The sequence below is a fragment of the Poecilia mexicana genome, unplaced genomic scaffold (genome assembly GCF_051168715.1).
Source record: "Poecilia mexicana isolate PSO_F unplaced genomic scaffold, ASM5116871v1 scaffold_15, whole genome shotgun sequence".
NCBI classification, from domain to species: Eukaryota; Metazoa; Chordata; class Actinopteri; order Cyprinodontiformes; family Poeciliidae; genus Poecilia; species Poecilia mexicana.
The window spans coordinates 2,124,268-2,143,771 of record NW_028263384.1 but is presented as its reverse complement, the minus strand read 5'-3'; the positions used below and the strand labels follow the sequence as shown (position 1 = coordinate 2,143,771).

Genomic DNA, 19,504 nt, shown 5'->3' with positions numbered 1-19,504 from the left:
TTTCCTTATTTACAGTTTGATCAGGGTGGAAGCGTCAGGGTTAGTCATGTCATACTGCTTGACGTCTGTGGACTGGCATTCCAAACCGTTTCTAAATATAAAACGTATCAGTTGCAACACATTCTGCTCCGTCTCCCATCTCTAACACCAATGTCCAATAATGATCTAAAAAAGCTCAAGATTTTAGTTTGTGGAGAAAATAAAATAAAATGATGCAAATAAAATATAATGCACCAGGTTAGCTCCAGTTTGATTAAATTTTTAATTAAACAGACTTGTGGGAGGAGTCGTCCTGTCCTGTCAGCTGTCAGCTGGTGAGTAAATCATTTCAGTCAGACAAGGTCAGAGAGCAGAGACGACTCAACATGAGCTCCTCCGGATTCTTTGTGATTTTTGGATTTTTAAACTTTTTGACTTTTACAACAGGAGGTGAGTGTCACTTTTATACTCTTTCATCTCTGGATCCTATATATTTATCTTCATGTTGTTATGGTAGATTTTACTTTGAAACGGAGGTAAGGAAAGTAAAACAGTTTGTTTTTATTCACCACAAGGATATTTAAACTAAATATCTTCAGATGATAAGAAACAGTTTAACAGCATAAAGTTTTAAAAATAACTGCAGGAATCATAAGCTGGTCACTCAGATACATGAACCTTTGACCTATAAATGTCCACATGTCTAATCTCTGTAAATGTGTCACAGCTGTCAGGGACAAGGGGTTTAAGGAAAAGCTAAACTTTAAAATGCTAAACTAGTTTTGTTGTATCGAAGGTGGAGGCCTAGTTTCAGTTTTTTTTCTTGTCACACTGGGTGAGTGACATTCTTATCTATTCATAAGAAATGCTTCATTTTTTTAACGATCACGTCATCCACCCATCTGTCAATCTTTTTTACTTTAGTTTTCTGATTGGCTCTGGTTGTGCATGGTAAATAATCAATAATCACTCCAAGTGTGTCTTTCTTTACAACCACACACTTTTAATGGGTTTTATATGACAGAGAATGATAAATCAGTAATGATTGTGTCATAAGTTTTGGTAAATGATGACAGAAGTGATAAAGGTCAGAGATTGCAGCATAATTCAAACCAATCAGAGTAAAGAACAGAAACAATGCTGTAAAAGTCGAAATGTTACTCCTACAGAGCTCTAGAGTATTCCTGCTCCAGTTCACCTGAATCAAACGAATGACTTGCAGAAGGTTTGTGGCTCTACAAGTTTGAACTTTGACACTCCTGATGTAACAACACAGAGGAGAACAAGGAGCAAACAAACTCCAACAAACAGCTGGAAAACTGAGCTAAACGTCTGCAGGAATCATAACAGGTTGTGAAATGGAGGAAAAACCAAATTATTCTCAGTATTTCTCTAATAAATTAAATATCTAAATATCATGATGTATATTTGTATTTGCAGAACCACGATGGGGTAAATTTTCTACCAGTTCTGCACATCTAGACCAGTGGTTCTTAACCTTTTCTGAGGTACCGAACCCACCAGTTTCATATGCGCATTCACTGAACCCTTCTGTAGCGATAAATAAAATATGATTTTTTCCCCCAAAATTTAAGACATAGACAAGATCACCAAGTCTTCTTAAAAGGTAGAGTCTCTGAGAACAGTTCTTCAAAAATATAGTCGGTGTTTTCAGCAAAGTTGAGCTGACTGCCCAGGAACGACCCAAATGTACCTCAGTTTCAACAGGTTGGCCATCGAGGGAAACTGGAACCACTTTAAGGTCTCATTTAGATCATTTAATTAGCTCTACATGATTAAGATAATTAAAAATTAATAATAAATAATAAAGACTTTGCGGTATTCTGATTTAGTAAGGTAATCGTGTTACCTCCCCCACGCCACTAGAGGCAGTACCAACCCTGAAAAGATGCGACTAAGGAGCAGATTTAGAAGTACACCGAAAGCTACAGAATTTGATAAAAACAGTGAGTTTTGCTGAAGTAATTAAAGACACAATTTCAAATCCCTGCTGAGAGTGGAGCTCCTTCAATCAGTGCTGCTCCGCAGCTCTGATTGGCTCAGCAATGTAACGTGATCCTCTGATTGGCTCAGCAATGTAACGTGATCCTCTGATTGGCTCAGCAATGTAACGTGATCCTCTGATTGGCTCAGCAAAGTAACGTGATCTTCTGATTGGCTCAGCAATGTAACGTGATCCTCTGATTGGCTCAGCAATGTAACGTGATCCTCTGCAGCAAAGCGGGGCGTCATCACGACTTTACACAGTGTGTCTTTACGCGGCAGAGGCTCCGCCGAACCCCTGGGGTTCGACCGAACCCAGGTTAAGAACCACTGATCCAGAGACTAGAAACAATGTTTCTTTGGAAAATAACTCCAGTTCAGTCAGACTGAACAAAGGAAACATCAACTGTTTCAAGTATCACACATCTTAAGAAATCATTGATCCATTCATCTAAACCAGAGGTCTCACACTGCAGGCCTGCAGGACCAGAATCCTGCATAATGTTTCCGTTGACCTACACATTGAATGAAACGGTGAAATGGCCCCGTTAGCATGCAGTCCAGCTCTGCAGAGCTCAGCTGACCAGGTAATATTGTAGCCAGGTGTGCTGAAGCAGAGGGACTACAGGACACAGAGAGTTTGAGAGCACGCGCTAAGAGGACAATAAATAATGAAAAAAGGAAAGACATAAAGCAAAAACTGAATTTCAAAAGCAGAATTGTTGCATAGACAGAAAAATAAAAGTTTAAGTAGAAGTGGAGCGGCTGCATCATGTCAGTCGTCGGTTCGATTCCCAGCATCAGGATGTTTGCTGCATGTCTTCCTCCAGGTCTTCACTGCCAATTTAGAGGCTGAATCTTAAAATGAAAAGAAACAAAACCAACCAGGGGATTTCAGAACCATCCAAACCTTATGACATTTCCTGAACACCTGAGCTGAGTCAGGTGACTGACTGATACCTTTACTAGTATCAATGAGTAAAAACACGCATTGATACTTTGCTAGTATCAATGTGTCATGTGTCTAACATTTACAGGAGTGACCATGAATTCCTACTTATGCCAACTCTGAACTGGAGAAGTTTTTCCTCAACAAGGCATACAGCATCTACAGGATCTATAGGATCTATAATAAATCTTTACCAAATCTCCAGCTCTAGTTTAGCATCTTTTCAGCCTAGTTAAATATTAAGGTTTCAGTCAAACCTTTGGGTGAACTAACTACAGTGAACAAGTAGAAACAGACATTTATGCCACTGTTGATGTTGCTCAGCCTTATAAAACGTTGATGTTTTACTGTAACCAGCCCCATTATCTCCTCCTTCATGTTTTCAGGTACTGAGATCTCCTGCCAGTTCAGAACCGACTGCATCCTGCCGTGCTCGTTTAATACTGGCGATGAGGTCGTCATCCACTGGATCCGTAAGCCAGGGGACATCCAGGTACACTCCTTCTACTACGACAAGGATCAGCTGGATCGGCAGAACCAGCGGTATAAAGGCCGGACTTCGCTGGACCCTGAGCAGTTCAGCAGGGGCAACGCCTCGCTGCGGCTGAAAGACGTGGGCGTTCAGGACGAAGGCAGATATCAGTGCTACACCAGCACCGTCAAAGGAAACAAGGAGACCTACATCCAGTTACAGGTTTATGGTACGGAAACATTCAAACACTGGCTTTCCTCAGACACTCTGTGTTTGAACAAGTCTTTCCTAATGCAGATTGACTGATTCACAGACTAAAGTCCATCATCATGCTAATCTTTGACACACCTTAAAACCTGTGAGTCTACATTCCTACATTCCAGTCAGTAGGTGCAGTTAAGACCTTTAAGGTGATCTATTACACTTCCTCCAACAGGTTATGGCACGTCACTACCAGACATGGTCATTGCATATTTTTGCACAAAATCATTGTTAGAGAATGAGACTTTAGTTTGGCTCTGGTTTCAGAATGAGCTGTTTTAGGGTGTCTGTCACTTTAAATCAATGTAAGTTGCTGGCCACGCCCACATTTTAACCTTTACAATCATTACGTGAAAATGGACCCAAACAAATGCTCTATTATACAAATGTACATCTTTGAAAAGCAGATGTGGAGCCTCCTGCACAGCCAACAGGACCACAGCTAGTGGTTTCTGGATGGTAAATCAACAACAAAACACTTGTTTGTCCAGCAGCCATTGTACATCGAATACAGCGGTAGAACCAGCTGACCAAATGTGCTGTGGCTCTGCTTGTGTTGCTAGGTAACGGGCTCGGCTCGGCTGGGGTTGCTAGGTGACGCTGCAGTGCCTCTTGACTGTGACTTAATAATCTGGAGATTTTTGAAAGGGCTCATTTTCCAGACGCTAAAAGACATGAACTTATTGCCAAAAAAGAGTTTGGGCTGTTTTTAGAAGCATAAAAACATCCAAAATGTGAATTTTGTATAATAGGTCCTATTTAAAATAAGACTGAAAAAGAAAGAAATTCAAAGTCCAGGACAGCATTTATACACTGTTTGATCCATTAGTACAATAAAAAGTAATATTTTTAACTACTATGTTTTTATAGACACAAAAAGGGAAAGTGAGTGTTTGGTTAAAGGTGTATTTTAATAATTTTATTTTTATTAGTCATAATTACCATTTCCAAGTAGGAAAAAACCCATAAAGGTAAATTTTTTGTCAGAAATGACAGTGAAAACATGGAGGTTTCTCACTAAGCTCTCACTCACAATCCAACATGGCTGCCGCGTGTCTGAAAGCCATAAACTGTTTGTTTACACTTCTGACAGTTTGTTTCTCATTTAATCGTTTAAACAGATGATTTAACACGTCTGTAATTAAACATGTTTCTTTAGAGACTCAATAGATAAAATCCAAGGAAAATATTCCACTTGCTGACATTGCTAATAGAAGCTAGCTTGTTAGCAAGCACACGAATCAGCCTGCTTCACGTCTCTTAGAGATGATTTTCATACATACATGTATTTTTTTACATGTGCTACACTTGTTCCTGTGAGTTGTTTTAAATGTTTCAAAGGTAAAGTTAATACAGATTAATTAGTTTTTCCCTCTGGTTGTCGCTGGTTTCACTGGGTTTGACATTTTCTCCAGATTCAGATGAAAAAAATGGCCACAAGAACTTGACTTTAGTAGAAACAGTTTTTTAAATGGCTGCATTTCCGTCTAAATCAACAATAATCAGCTCAAAATCACATTTCATTATCCTGTAACGTTAATTAGCTGTCAAACTGCAGAAAACCTCATTCAGCCCAGTGAGCAGCTCATCGGTCAGTCAGAGGTTTAGTCAGTAACTGGTGAGAACCAGCAACAAGTTTGAAACTTTATGTTGCAAAATAAGTTTCGATTTTAGAGAAAAACATTTGTGTTCCCGTCGCTCTGACCTCGGTCAGCACCTGCTAGAAGATAAGGCTGAACGTCAGACAGATACTGGAAAACTGTGGAAACTTACTAATCTTCAACAAACAAAAAGTTTAATTAAAACAACAGACAACAGGAATGTCTAAGATGATAGACCAAATAAAAGACCAAGGACGATTAATAATTCAGAACGAAAGCAGGAAACAACATGAGGAGTTACAGTTTATTCTGACACATGAAGAATGTGTAATTACAACATTTAACTGGTTAAAGTGAAAAAGGAGAATGAAAAGTTTAATTTTAACATCAGAGGAAAACTCCTTCTTCTGGTCAGAGAACAGTCATCTGGTAATTAAGAACCTTCTCCTGTTCGTCCAGTGATTAGTTACTAATAAACCAAAAAAGGAAGATTAAGCTTTAATGGGTAAAATGTGTTTCAAGAATAAAACAGAAAGTAATTCTGTCCTGAAACTGTGACAAAACCCCTGAGCAACTCAGGTTATCTGAAATATTTCAGATATCTTAGGTCAGAAGATTCTTTCAGTTCCAGTTTTGTTCTGCAGCTGATGGTTCCTAGGAGGACTAAATGCATTGTCTATAGCTGTAATATTGACATTATAGATAAAAAACTGAAGTTATGTCTGTGATTTTATTCTTGTAATTCATCTGCCTTTTGACAGTTTTGGAAAAACTGATTTATTTGTGAATTTGTTTAGTTTCTGGTGAATAATTATAAATAATACTCAGACAACAGGCATGGCAAACATCAAAATAAATAATAAACTGTCAGTAAATCAATCTAAACCACAGAAAAATATATTGGATGTAACTCAAACTATCCAATAAGTGGTTTCCATGGGAACCAAGTTTGGTCTAAATTAGATTTTTCCTTCCAGACGCCAAACTATTTATTTCCTCCGACAGAGTGACTGGAAACGGCGTCGAGTCTGAGAATCACCAGAGGATGAGTAAAAATCATCCAGGAGGAAAAACTTTAAAGACTGGAAACATTTATTTAAGAAACAGGAACTGAGATGAAACGGTCAGAGTTCCTCCATGTTCGGTTCCAAAAATAAACTACATTCAAATGTAAAAAGCAGAGAAAAATAAATAAAACATGGAACTGAATATGATCATACTTATCCAATATAAACAGAAAATAACTGTTCAACCTCACTGAGGTTCATAAGTCAGAAGCTGCTCTGCAGCATCGAGGCAGTTTGACCTGAAGCTGTTCACTCAGGTTTAAATGTGTTTGTTTCAGCTCCCATTCAGAAAGTCACCATCAGGAAGTCGGACAATAATCTCACCTGCAGTTCAGACGGGATCTACCCTGAACCCAACCTCATCTGGACCATCGGCTCCCAGTATGATCCACCGGAAAAACCCAGAATATCAAGGACTGAGTCTGAGCTTTACAGCATCAGCAGCTCCATACCTTATAACCTCAACGGCTCTCATAATGCTGCAACCTGCAGCATCAGCACAACCAAAGACCAGAAGAAAGCTACTTTAACGGAGAACGGTAGGTGGAAATGTTCCTTCTAGAGGATGGAGTTCATGTGAATATACGGCTTTAGCTGTTAAATGTTGTGTGTTTATTTACTTTTAGCTCAAAGAAACGCTTCATTCACCGAAGCAACAGTTGAGTGTCAGCGTCTGGATCCTCCTCCAGATCAGATCGTCTGGAGATTCAACCACAACGATCTCATCCTGACACAGAGCCGAGTTAAAGGTTTAAACCCGACACCAGAGTGGCAGAAATATGTGAAGGAGGTTTCATCACAAGGAGATCTAACACTGAAAGATCTGACATCAAAACAAGAGGGAACGTACACGTGTGAATCCAGTAACGCCAAGGAAACGGCCACAGCATCCACTCCGCTGCGTTTAGTAGAAGGTAAGATCCAGGAACATCCAGACTGCTGCTCCTGATCTCTGATTAGAAACAAGAAGAAAAGATTTTAAATCCGTTTTAGCGAACCAGAACCTGTCACTACAAACCAGGCGCCATCATCCTGTTATCTGAATATGACTGGAGAGGAGAACCAGATGTAACAGGAAACAGATGCTGAGCCAGTAGAAAACAGAGAATATCATCATCTATAGTTTGTTTCTATAGATGTAGCAGGCAACCACAACTAAAACATACTTTCATTTTTGTTTTTATGTGCAGTCTCTCTGTATTATAAGTAACTTGTGTAAAATTTGCAAATGTTTCTCTGTTATTTTTTTCTTCTCTATTGCAGATGGAGTCACTTCAGGCATTGTTATAGCAGTGATTGCAGTAATCGTCATAATTGCAACAATTGCCGGTGCAGCTTTCGTTTATACATGGAAAAAGAAGGTATGATTATTTCTCCTATTTTCTGTATCTATTATTGTTTGTTTCTTATTTATGATAGGAAAACATGATTAAATACATGCTAAACTCAATTGTTCTGACTTTGATATACAGTATCTGACTTTGAAGCAGATATTAAAATAATTTATTAATTACTGTTAAATGTTTTCTACAAAAAGTTCATGATGACTAATTGAGGAATTTTGTTTTGCTTTCAGATGTTTTGCTTTCAGAGCTACAAACTTACTCCCCAAACTGAACCACAGTGAATCTTCTAAGTGATGAGTCTCTGAGAGAACAGAACTGGTTCTTCGTTCGGATCTGGTTTGGACTCAGAGTCGATCCAAGAATTATTTTTATGGCCTCAGATTGAGCTGTAATGAACAACCTCACCTCCAAAGCACCAATAATGTTTTTTAAAAGACAAACTGTATCTGAAGGTCTCGTGAAGGTTTTCTTTGGACTCTGGTTGCTTATTCACCCATTTATAATTCAGTTTCTAACTTTTTCAGAGAAACATCATTCAACTCTGATCTATGAATCATTCATACATTAAAACAAGGTATGCAGTGAATCCCTGAAAAATTGGTGGAAAAACATTTAATTTATGTCTTTCCTTTGACATGTTTTAAAGAAGCGAGAAGAAATCCAGCATCGTGTTTCTAAAGTAAAGGCTTGAAAACCTTCAGAAACAGAAGAACAATAGTTTCAGTTGCTCTGCTGCCGTCCTTCACAGAACGGTGAGAAAACGGACTGCAGGAAGGTTTCAGCATCGATCGTTCAGCTACCAGGAGAACCTGGACCATCAGAGACTTTCCTGCAGGATTCGGTTCCTTGTAGCCTGGAATCTGCTTTGGGATCCTCCAGAATCTGTTTGTTGGAGAAAAGACTGAGATTTTTCTCATGGTTCTGTTACTTCAGCTGAAGAGGAAAACGAACGACTGCTGAACCATGAAGTGACTCTGAGATGAAGCTCAGTGGTGCTGGGACTGGATTTAATAATATATAAATATGTATTTTTTTAGAAACTAAATAATGAAGAGTTTGTATTAACCAGCGTCTGTTGAATACAGAACAGGTCCTCATCTACCTCGTTTTTTTATAAATACTATGAAGAATAAACATTATTTTCTGTCTTTACACTGGAAGAACAAATTCTAAGAATATCAGTTTAAAAGCTGCAGTTGCTACTTGTAAATCGACATAATTGGTAAAATTTGCACTTTCTGAAGTTATTTGACTTTAAAAAACGGATCCATCTGAAGTTAAAGTGATGAAAACAGCTTTTATCAGCCGGAATCAATATTTACTACCTAACCAGTTTTAAATAAATACACTGAAATGAAATGAAGGTAATCTGACTGATTTTTAATTGTTAAATGTTTTTGTCCTCTGAATGTTTTATTGTCTTTATGCACTTTGAGATTTTTCTGTTTTGTACTTTAAATCTCTGGATTGTTAAAAGTTTAATTTATAAAGTTTAATTCTGTTTTCTCTTTGCAGCTGTTGGATTTTTGTTGCTATTTAAATATTTTTAATGTCTCCATGTTTCTGCGGCTCAGTTTGTATTTTAAATCATCGTCACGTCGTTTTGTTTTCTGTCTTTGGTTCTGGATTCACTGGATGTTTCTGTCTTCAGTTTACACAGTAAAGCTCATAATTATTCATACCCTCTGAATCTCCCTGACACGATAAAATAAAAGGATAAACACTAAAAATGTTTTTATTTACACTTTGTTAAAATAGAACGTAAATAAAATATACAGACAGAGGTTGGACAGCCTCTTACCATGACCCTAATCTCTCCCTCCATATTTTCTGATTCAGCTCCGGACTCCAACCGGGCCGCACCAGAACTTTAAGGTACTTTAAGGTGAACAGAAAGATTAACTTTAATCCTAAATAATTTGTGTCTTACTTGTACGATGCTGCCTTAGTTCTAAAGTTTTTAAATAATCTTCTTCGTCACTTTGCATTTTATCTATTTTTATCTGAAGGTTAAATATTTTAAACAATAAATAAATGAATGAAAAGCTGCAGCCTGTATTTCTATTCTCTCTCTGATGGTTTGTAATTTTGAGCTCTGCTCAGGTCACTCTGTATGAATTATTGTATTTTTAAAAAAGGTTTTAGCTTTTAAAAGAAGAGTTTTATTTTATGGTACCGTTTTCTTTTTTTAAAAAATCCTTTTTGCTCCTGATGGGGGTAAAACAGTTTAACCAAACTGGAACCAGTTTCTGGCTCACTTACAGATTACCTGTTAATAAGAGTTGCATAGTAACTGGTTACATTTACTTCAGTAACCTTTAGGGAAAAACAAAGTTTTAGGATCATTTTTACTACGCTGTACTTTTTACTTTTACTTGAATAAATTTATTATGAAGTATTTTTACTCTTACTTGAGTAAAGTTTCTGTATTTTCTACCCAGTGAATGATAATCAATCATGTTTTAAACAAAAATTCACCAGACACAGACACAGACCTGCAGTGTTTGTTAAAGGGGCAGTATGATGTAAAGTTTCCTTTTTTTATCTTCACATTGTGTTAAAATGTTATTCCTTTATCAAAAACATTCCTGGAGTTTTGTCTTGATCCTTTAATCTCCATGACAACCATTCAGCTGTGAAAACGCTGAGTTGGACTTAGCCCCGCCTTTGAGGCGCAGCTCCTCCCCACTCAGCTCCTTCAGACTAGCCAGCAGCAATCAGCAAACAGCTGGTGGAACAGCTGAGCTCATTATAGGAGCTGCTGCTCAGAGCAATGCTGGGAAAAACATCGTTAAAGGGTTAATAGAGGAGCCACTTCCTGGAGGCGGAGCTTCAGAAAGACCAGGAGCTTTTAAAGAGACAGAGACCCAATTTCAAGGAGTTAAAAATGTAATTTCTTTTAAGCCATATTTAATATATTTAACATTTTATAACAACAGTAGGTGACACAGTTATTTGATTGTGCTATAAAATACATATCTTGACACCGCCCCTTTAAGAGCAGCTTTAATCTGCGTCTCCACTTGGTTTTCTGCTTTAATTCTGTGTTGAGGCGCACTAGACCCAGACATAGTTTGTCTTTACAGAATTACACTATAAAACAAGGGCACAATGCAACCTTTTAACCTAATGTACTGTAATCTATAAAACAGAGCTGCCTGTTTGCTACTGCAGTGGAGATGAAGATGGTCCATTCAGGAAAGCAGAGCTGCATCAAACTTTAACGTGGAACTGGAGAAAAAATAAAAATTAACTGTTAATGTCACCATGAGAAAAGCCTACCGAGTTTTGCTTAAAAAACTTTTTTTTTAAATTAAAATCACACATTTTTGTCTCATGAAGTGAAAAAATTATTTGCAAAACAAACTTATTTGTGCATGTCAAAAATCTTTTCTTGATATTCTAAGTTTTTGTTTGACTCAAAGTTTTGCTTGTGATTCTCATGACGTTGTGGGCGGGGCCTAAAATCACAGCAAAAGATTTATGATGTGTGCAAATAAAAGTTTATGTTTGGAAAATAACTTTTTAAGTTCACAAGACAAAAATTTGTTATTTAATTAAAAAATGTTTTTTAAACTAAACTTTTTGTTTTAAAAAAAGAAATCATTACAATTCCAAAAGTTTTGATTACAATTTTATTTTTATTATTGAATAATTGGGGGAAAAATAACTTCATACTCTGCAAACTAGACTCTAAACTTAAAGTCTGGATTGAGTTTTATCCCCTTCATTAATTAAACACTTTTATTACATACATTATATTAACATGGTAGTTCAGGGTGAGTTATTTTTAATTCTAAATGAATATCCTTGTTGGACTTTTATTTAATGCTATTCTCCTTCAAGATACATTTACCTAACGCCAGAATAAATGTGCATTATGCAGCAAAGGAAATTAGAAGATATATATCCATTATGGAGATGATCAGTTTTGGGGCCAAAGGTCAGCAGATGAAGTTTCCTGATTGACCTGAAGGCTCAAATATATCAGCTCAACTTGCTGCCAGGTGTCAGAAATCAGTTTATTACTGGAATCCAATGTGTTGAAAAAGCAAAACATTTTAAAAACATGCAGGTCAGAGTCAGACTGGAGTTCACACCAATTAGAGCTGTTGACCTTTGACCCCATGAGCAAAAAGCTGCAACGTTTGAGTGAAATATTGGGCAAATATAAAAGTAATGACAAAAATCTGGCAAAGAAACTAAAGGTTGGACTTTTCATGAACATTATGGCCTGAATCTGAGAGCTTCATGAATTTAAAACAAAGTTAACCTGATAACTTATTTACCTTTAATCTGCATTTAACATTTAATGTCTTCATGTATATTAACAGGTTATTATTTTAACTTTTCTCATATTTCCAGGAATGTTACAGGTTGTGACTGACAGAGATCTACAGATACACACCTGGTATCCAGTCCTTTTATTTAAAACATGAACCTCATATCGTTTGTTTAAACAGTTTTAAGCCAGAGCCTTCCTGATTTAATGAAATGTTCTTCCTGTCCTGCTGTAGAGGTTGAAGCTGCCTAATAATTATTGTTTCCTTGGTTAGTCACTGGCAGATGAATCCAGTTTGGTGAGATGTTTTAAATCTCCGTCACGCCTTGTTCTTCCCTTCGGCTGCGCAGTCGGCTGAAATCCGACCGGACGATGACGGAGGTGAAATGTGTCGTGTTTTGGGGCGTCGTGACGTTTTTCTGGACCCTCTGTAGAGGAGGTGAGTGACACATTTACAGATTATTCAGATTTATTTTAATCCAGCTTCACCTGTTTTGATTAGGATGTTGGATAATTCAAACCAGAGACAGAAACACAAAGCAGGAAACAGACCAGATTAAATGATTTTACTGATATTATAATCATTACCACCGACTGTGTGACTCGTCGTAACTGGGAAGACAATTATTCTAAATAAAAAACATATGCATCACAACTTAAACGTGAATAATATGCATGTTTGCTGTTATTTAACATACATTTAAAATATTTCTACTGTTATAAACCAATGAGCTCTGAGTTTGACAAGCTGAGTGTTTTAGATGATGGGGAATGACTGCAGTGTCTGCTTCTGTTTAAACATGAAGGCTTTGAAATACATCCTGAAGGTAAAGTAAAAAAATAAAGCATAAACTAACCTGAGAGACAACAGGAAGGACAGAAGCTGCTGACTGGGAAACACCAGAAACCAGCAAACGGAACCAAACAGAACCAAAGAGAACCAGCGAACAGAACTGGTCTGAAAACTATATATACTGCTCAAAAATATAAAGGGAACATTTCACTTTAATTTTGTGTGTGGCTCCAAATCCAGGCCTCCATTGGTTAATAAATTTGATTTCCATTGATGATTTTTGTGTGATTTTGTTGTCAGCACATTCAACTTTGTACAGAACAAAGTATTCAATGATAATATTTCATTCATTCAGATCTAGGATGTGTTATTTGAGTGTTCCCTTTATTTTTTTGAGTAGTGTATATATATATATATATATATATATATATATATATATATATATATATATATATATATATATATATATATATTCAATATTTTTTTATTTTCATTGTTCTTGCTGTGTTTATGGACCATAATTGTGTCTAAATAAAGAGGAGTGATAAACCCCAGATTAATACAGATTTTATTAAACTGGGTCCAAACAACACGTGACTGTTGAGAAATAAACAGTAAAATAATCAATTTGAAGATCGTCTCAGGAATGTTATTTTTATTTTCTTATAAAACTGTCAGAGTTCAAAGTGGAACCAGGAAGATTAATCCTGTTTACAGCCTTAAATAAAAACAAAACAAAACAAAACAAAACAAAACAAACCAAACCTGCCGGCATGAGGAAAACAGCCGGCGGTGCGACGCTGCCATCTAGTGTTCAATTATTGAATTACATTTGCCTTTGCAGAGCTGCCTGGAGGAAACAACTCACTGCAAAAAAAGAAAAAAAAAAAAAAAAGATTTACCAAACTGTTTTCTTTAGTTCCCTGTACAAATGTCTTAATACGCTTGAAAAAAGACAAAAATAACAAGTAACTTTTCAGGAGGTTGTTTTAAGTCAGTAATTCTTTAATATTGATTTTATAAAATCCTGGTAGATTATTTCACTTCTCACAGGGGAAAATGTTTTGTTATAAGAGGAACTAATAATTCATCAATATTCAGAAGCCATTGACTTAAAACAAACTGCTATATGTTGCTGAAAAGTTATTTGTTAGCTTTGTTTTATTTGAGGTGCAATAAGATATTTGAACTAGAAACTAAACCAAAATACTTGATAAGATTTTGTGTTTTTGCAGTGATAAATCAGTATTTCTTTCTACTTTCAGAAGCTGCTTGTTCATATTTCCATATAAAACTAGAAAAGTAAAACGTTTAGGTTTTCATATGAAGATGAATTTCCATGGATGGATATAATAATGCAGATTTGTTCTGTCTCTGCTGCAGACAGAGACGTCTCCTGTGTTTTCAGTGAGGTCTGCATCCTGCCATGCAGCTTCCAGCCGGCTGATGGACCGGCGGTCCGCTGGACTCGGCTGGCAGCAGGAGGATCTGTGGTCCATTCTTACTATGACGGCAGAGACCAAGTCCAACACCAGAACCAGAACTTCAGGGGCCGGACGTCCCTGTTTGTGGACCAGATCTCCTCAGGAAACGCCTCTCTGCTGCTGACCGGAGTGAAGGTCCAGGATCAGGGCCGATATGTGTGCAACTGCAGCAGCTCAGCAGGAACCAGGCTGGCCTTCATCAGAGTCTCAGTGGACGGTGGGAACCACAGGATTATTTTAACGTCTTAATGGAAATCTGCAGAAGGACCTGCGATCAGATCCAGCAGTTCTTCACCAAACATTCATGTTTTTCTCTAGTTTCTACTGCAAATGTCTCAGTAAACCTGAAATAAGACAAACTAACTTAGAAGTAACTTTCCAGTAAGAAACATGAGCTGGATTAAAGTCAATAATCCCTTCAGATTGAGAAAAAGGTTTGGTTAGAGCTGGCAGATTATTTCACTTGTAACATGGAAAAATGTCTTCTAAGTGAAATAATCTGCCAGTGAAACTGTGGCTTTTGGTCAATTATTGACATAAAACTCCCATAAAACAAACTCCCATAAAACAAACTCCTATAAAACAAACTCCCACATCTTGTTGAAAAGTTACCTGCCTGTTAGTTTGTCTCATTTCAGCAGCACTGAGACATTTTCACTGGAAAATAAAAAACATTCTTGGTAAGATTTTGTGTTTTAGTAACAAAATGTGTGCAGCTCCGGTGAAGACGGTCAACCTGCGAAGAGCAGAGAACCGGATCATCTGCAGCTCGGATGGGATCTACCCGGAACCGAACCTCACCTGGTCCACCGAGCCGCAGTCCAAGTTCGTCCTCCACAGCTCCACTCTGGTGCAGCTGACCGAGCAGCAGCTGTTCAACATCAGCAGCTCCCTGACGGTTCCGGACAACGACACGGACCTGACCTACGTCTGCACCGTCACAACCCGGAAGAACCACAAGACCGGGAGGCTGGTCAACCCGGAAACAGCAGGTAATTGTTTTAAAGTGACCCGGTCGTCCTAAACCAATCAGAGTTCAGATTAAATCTGGATGTGAGATTAAATCTGGATGTCAGATTAAATCTGGATGTCAGATTAAACCTCCATGTCAGATTAAACCTCCATGTCAGATTAAATCTCCATGTCAGATTAAACCTGGATGTCAGATTAAACCTGGATGTCAGATTAAACCTGGATGTCAGATTAAATCTCCATGTCAGATTAAACCTGGATGTGAGATTAAACCTGGATGTCAGATTAAACCTGGATGTCAGATTAAACCTGGATGTCAGATTAAATCTCCATGTCAGATTAAACCTGGATGTCAGATTAAACCTGGATGTGAGATTAAACCTGGATGTCAGATTAAACCTGGATGTCAGATTAAATCTCCATGTCAGATTAAACCTGGATGTCAGATTAAACCTGGATGTCAGATTAAATCTCCATGTCAGATTAAACCTGGATGTCAGATTAAATCTCCATGTCAGATTAAACCAGGATGTCAGATTAAATCTCCATGTCAGATTAAACCTGGATGTCAGATTAAACCTGGATGTGAGATTAAACCTGGATGTCAGATTAAACCTGGATGTCAGATTAAATCTCCATGTCAGATTAAACCTGGATGTCAGATTAAACCTGGATGTCAGATTAAATCTCCATGTCAGATTAAACCTGGATGTCAGATTAAATCTCCATGTCAGATTAAACCTGGATGTCAGATTAAATCTCCATGTCAGATTAAACCTGGATGTCAGATTAAATCTCCATGTCAGATTAAACCTGGATGTCAGATTAAATCTCCATGTCAGATTAAACCTGGATGTGAGATTAAATCTCCATGTCAGATTAAACCTGGATGTCAGATTAAACCTGGATGTCAGATTAAATCTCCATGTCAGATTAAACCTGGATGTCAGATTAAATCTCCATGTCAGATTAAACCTGGATGTGAGATTAAATCTCCATGTCAGATTAAACCTGGATGTCAGATTAAACCTGGATGTCAGATTAAACCTGAATGTCAGATTAAATCTCCATGTCAGATTAAACCTGGATGTGAGATTAAATCTCCATGTCAGATTAAACCTGGATGTCAGATTAAATCTCCATGTCAGATTAAATCTGGATGTCAGATTAAACCTGGATGTCAGATTAAACCTGGATGTCAGATTAAACCTGGATGTCAGATTAAATCTCCATGTCAGATTAAATCTGGATGTGAACGCGCTGTGTGTTCAGGTCGGGCTCAGGGTTTGGGGATCGTCGCTGGAGTCATTTTGGTGTCGATGTCAACGATGGCGGTTCCGTTCTGTGTTGAAAAATGTATCAAGGTGAGCCTGAGTTATTCTTTTGTTGAAGCAGTGAGTAAATACATAATTATAAAAAATATCTCTCAATATTTATATATTTATGTTTAAATGTCTGTACTGAGACCAAATAGAGACTTTTAGAAGTTAAATTCTTCATTTTTGTAACTAAAGCTGATTCTGACCAGTGGAAACGAGGATGTTTCTGTTTCCCTTCAGTCCAGGAAGTCCAAACGGTTCCTGCAGCAGAACATTTTATTAGAAGGACCACCAGAGAACGGGTCAGTCAGCAGTCGGGGGTAAACCAGCTGCACTCCAACCTGTTTCTGTTTTCCAGAATTTCACTTTTGTTCAGTTTTTGCAGGACTGAAATCTAGTTTCTTTCTGCAGGAGCCTGGTGGAGACTCCAGACTCAGAGGAAACCCAGATTCTCCACCCACAGGAAAACCAACCCGGTTAAACTGGGTGGAGCTGAAAACGAGCTGACCTCACTGGGAACGATGGACCTGATGGCCTGAGAGCCCAGAAGAACATGAAGGATCAACACACCGACCAGAACCAGAACCAAACTGGTCCATCTGGAGGGAAACTTTCTGAGCTGCTGCTGTCAGACACACAGTCCCTCAGATCTATGTGACGTTTTCTACTCCAACCTGTAGAAAATGTTTTACTGATGTGAAAATTAGGCTCTTTATATTTTTGCACTTATTTATTTGTAGCTAATTTATTTTGAATTTTCTCTTTTTTTCTAAGAGAAAACAAACTCACTGTTCTATTATATAATAAAATGTCTGTTAGAGATGTTTTGGTTTTATCATTTTATTACTTTAGTTCATATTCAGTCTAATGTTAAACATTCAGTCTATAGATTATTAAAGTGTTCTCTTCCTTCTGTGTGTATAAACTGACCTGGAGGCTCCATCTGCCTGTTCGTCTTCATGTGAAACAGTTAACTGAGTTTCCCAGACCTTGAATTACGTTTCCTCAGCTGCCTCCTTATCAACCAGAATACTCCTCATCTCAGAAACTGCCTGTGTTCAGTCGTATTTTGTCTCTGCTGTCTTTCTTCCCTCTTTTTGCTCGATAATAAAAGACAAGCTGTGACCAAAGGTCTCCAGACGCTCTGAACGGCTCGGAGGAGCAGTTTGCTGAGTCTTCTCCTTTTGCAAAAGCTTGGTCATAAAACTCATAAGTTGTCTGTGGTAAATACCCATCAATGTCATCAGTTGAATTTTATAAATAATCTGTTTTCATTGTTATTACTGTAAATTTCCTCCTTCCCAATCATGTTTATTAGTACATTAAAGTGTGAAAAGCAACTTAATTATTTTTTCAGATGAAAATATTTTATTCCTGCTTTTCCCTTTAATTTCATCTGAACTGCTTATTTCACAGAACATGATCCCTTTTCTTTATGATGTAATAAAGGTATAACAAGCTGATATTAACTGGTTATATAAACATCGATGTTTAAAAACATTATTTGTAACATTACAGCTCAAACTGCAAAGGAACAATAGAACAAACTCAACTAATCAGATTTCTATCTAAACATTGTGATAAAAACAAAACGGCATCAACAAAAATAAATCAGAAAACTTAAAATCTGAAATGAATACTGAAGAAACCTGGTTGACATGTACAGCACTTCTCCCAGTTTCATTTTAAACATGGATGAAATGTTAAATTCTCTATAACTTCAGTGGTTCATGGTTTTGATCTGTACATCAGCTACTCTCAGTTCAGGACTCTTTCGCTTTCGCATTAAACTGGTTGGTTGAGATTATTGACCAACCCGCCTTGTTGGTTCCGAGTCATTTCAACACAATGGTTGAACTCAGGCGGTTCGTGTTTTTACTCGTCTTGACTTTTCCGTTTAGTGTTTCTAAAGAAGGTAAGTAAAAGATTTGATAGATTTTAATATTCATGTCAGCATGAAGGCGCTACGGTCTGGAAGCGCTGTGGTGCGCCTTCAAAATAAAAGCACGCGAGTAGAAGATTTTAAAATTGTTCGCAAAAGCGGTGATTTATTATTATTATATTTTGGGTGGGGAGTTGACTGTCTCCAATATTTGGGGGGACAATATTGGAGACAGTCACTATAGTTTTAAAGGAAAAGTCATTCTTCGTTCTTATTTAGTTCATTTAACTCTGCAGGTCATCCCTGACGTCAAACTGCCACAGAAAGTTAACACAATAAAAACTCGCATTATCAGCAGCATTGTGTTAAATGGCACAATACTACAGAAAATATACCTCAGTAGGAACACAATGATGGATTATAAAGACATTCAGCAAGTACCTTTACTGAAGTAAAAATGTTGGTGTGGTTAAGAAGATTGTTTGGGAACTTTCTCTCCTGTCGCATGTGATTGACACATGGGCGTAGGTTTGGGTAGGGACGGTAGGGACATGTCCCGACCAATATTCACGGGATATGAAAAAGTCCCGACCAATTTTTTCCATATTGGCTCAAAGAACGTGGATCTACGATCTTTGATTAGCAGCAACAGGCGGTGCGCGGAACGGAAGCTTCTTAGTTTGACATTTATTATGAGTCTCCGAGACCATGTCGCCACCAAAAAAGAAAAGGACAGACATTAGAAGTTATTTCGCTACGTCGGCTGTAAGTACAGTGAGTGGACCCATAAGTTAGATATCTATCACGCAACGCATTTGTTGTAAAGTCCGGTGTTTAGTAAGGTCAGCACTGAATGTGAGGTAGAATAGGTCTGTTAATTATGTAATATTTTTTCTTTTTTCTTTTATTATTGATTTCTTCTTATCTGCAATTGTGTTTGCTGTGTCCAGAGGATATTTCTTTTGATCTTACTTGTAACGTTTGCTGAATTTTGTAAAGGAAAAAGTAAAGTGTTCTTGAACTGATCTGCTGAGTATGACTGTATCTGGTTGTATACACAAGATGTATGATATGGTTATGGTTGGGGGGAGGG

At 37.5% G+C, this 19,504-nt stretch overlaps 1 protein-coding gene across 1 annotated transcript; it reads left to right on the top strand.

Annotated features, from left to right (window-relative positions):
* Positions 1 to 306: 306 nt before the first annotated feature.
* LOC106932342 (uncharacterized) lies at positions 307 to 17,742 on the top strand. Its single transcript, XM_088013352.1, has 12 exons — positions 307 to 429; positions 3,319 to 3,633; positions 6,612 to 6,872; positions 6,960 to 7,247; positions 7,597 to 7,694; positions 7,910 to 7,956; positions 12,273 to 12,400; positions 14,138 to 14,455; positions 14,955 to 15,230; positions 16,483 to 16,574; positions 16,770 to 16,849; positions 16,941 to 17,742. Exons 1-12 carry the CDS (start codon positions 366 to 368, stop codon positions 17,008 to 17,010), a joined length of 2,037 nt encoding a protein of 678 aa, XP_087869478.1. The 5' UTR covers positions 307 to 365; the 3' UTR covers positions 17,011 to 17,742.
* The last annotated feature ends 1,762 nt before the right edge of the window (positions 17,743 to 19,504 follow it).

What these genes read in the sequence shown, in the direction of transcription:
- LOC106932342 (XM_088013352.1), top strand. Translation starts at nt 366, where the DNA reads ATGAGCTCCTCCGGATTCTTTGTGATTTTTGGATTTTTAAACTTTTTG. An exon ending in TTTGACTTTTACAACAGGAG is followed by an intron (nt 430 to 3,318) that starts GTGAGTGTCACT and finishes TCATGTTTTCAG; the next exon opens with GTACTGAGATCTCCTGCCAG. An exon ending in CTGGACCCTCTGTAGAGGAG is followed by an intron (nt 12,401 to 14,137) that starts GTGAGTGACACA and finishes TCTCTGCTGCAG; the next exon opens with ACAGAGACGTCTCCTGTGTT.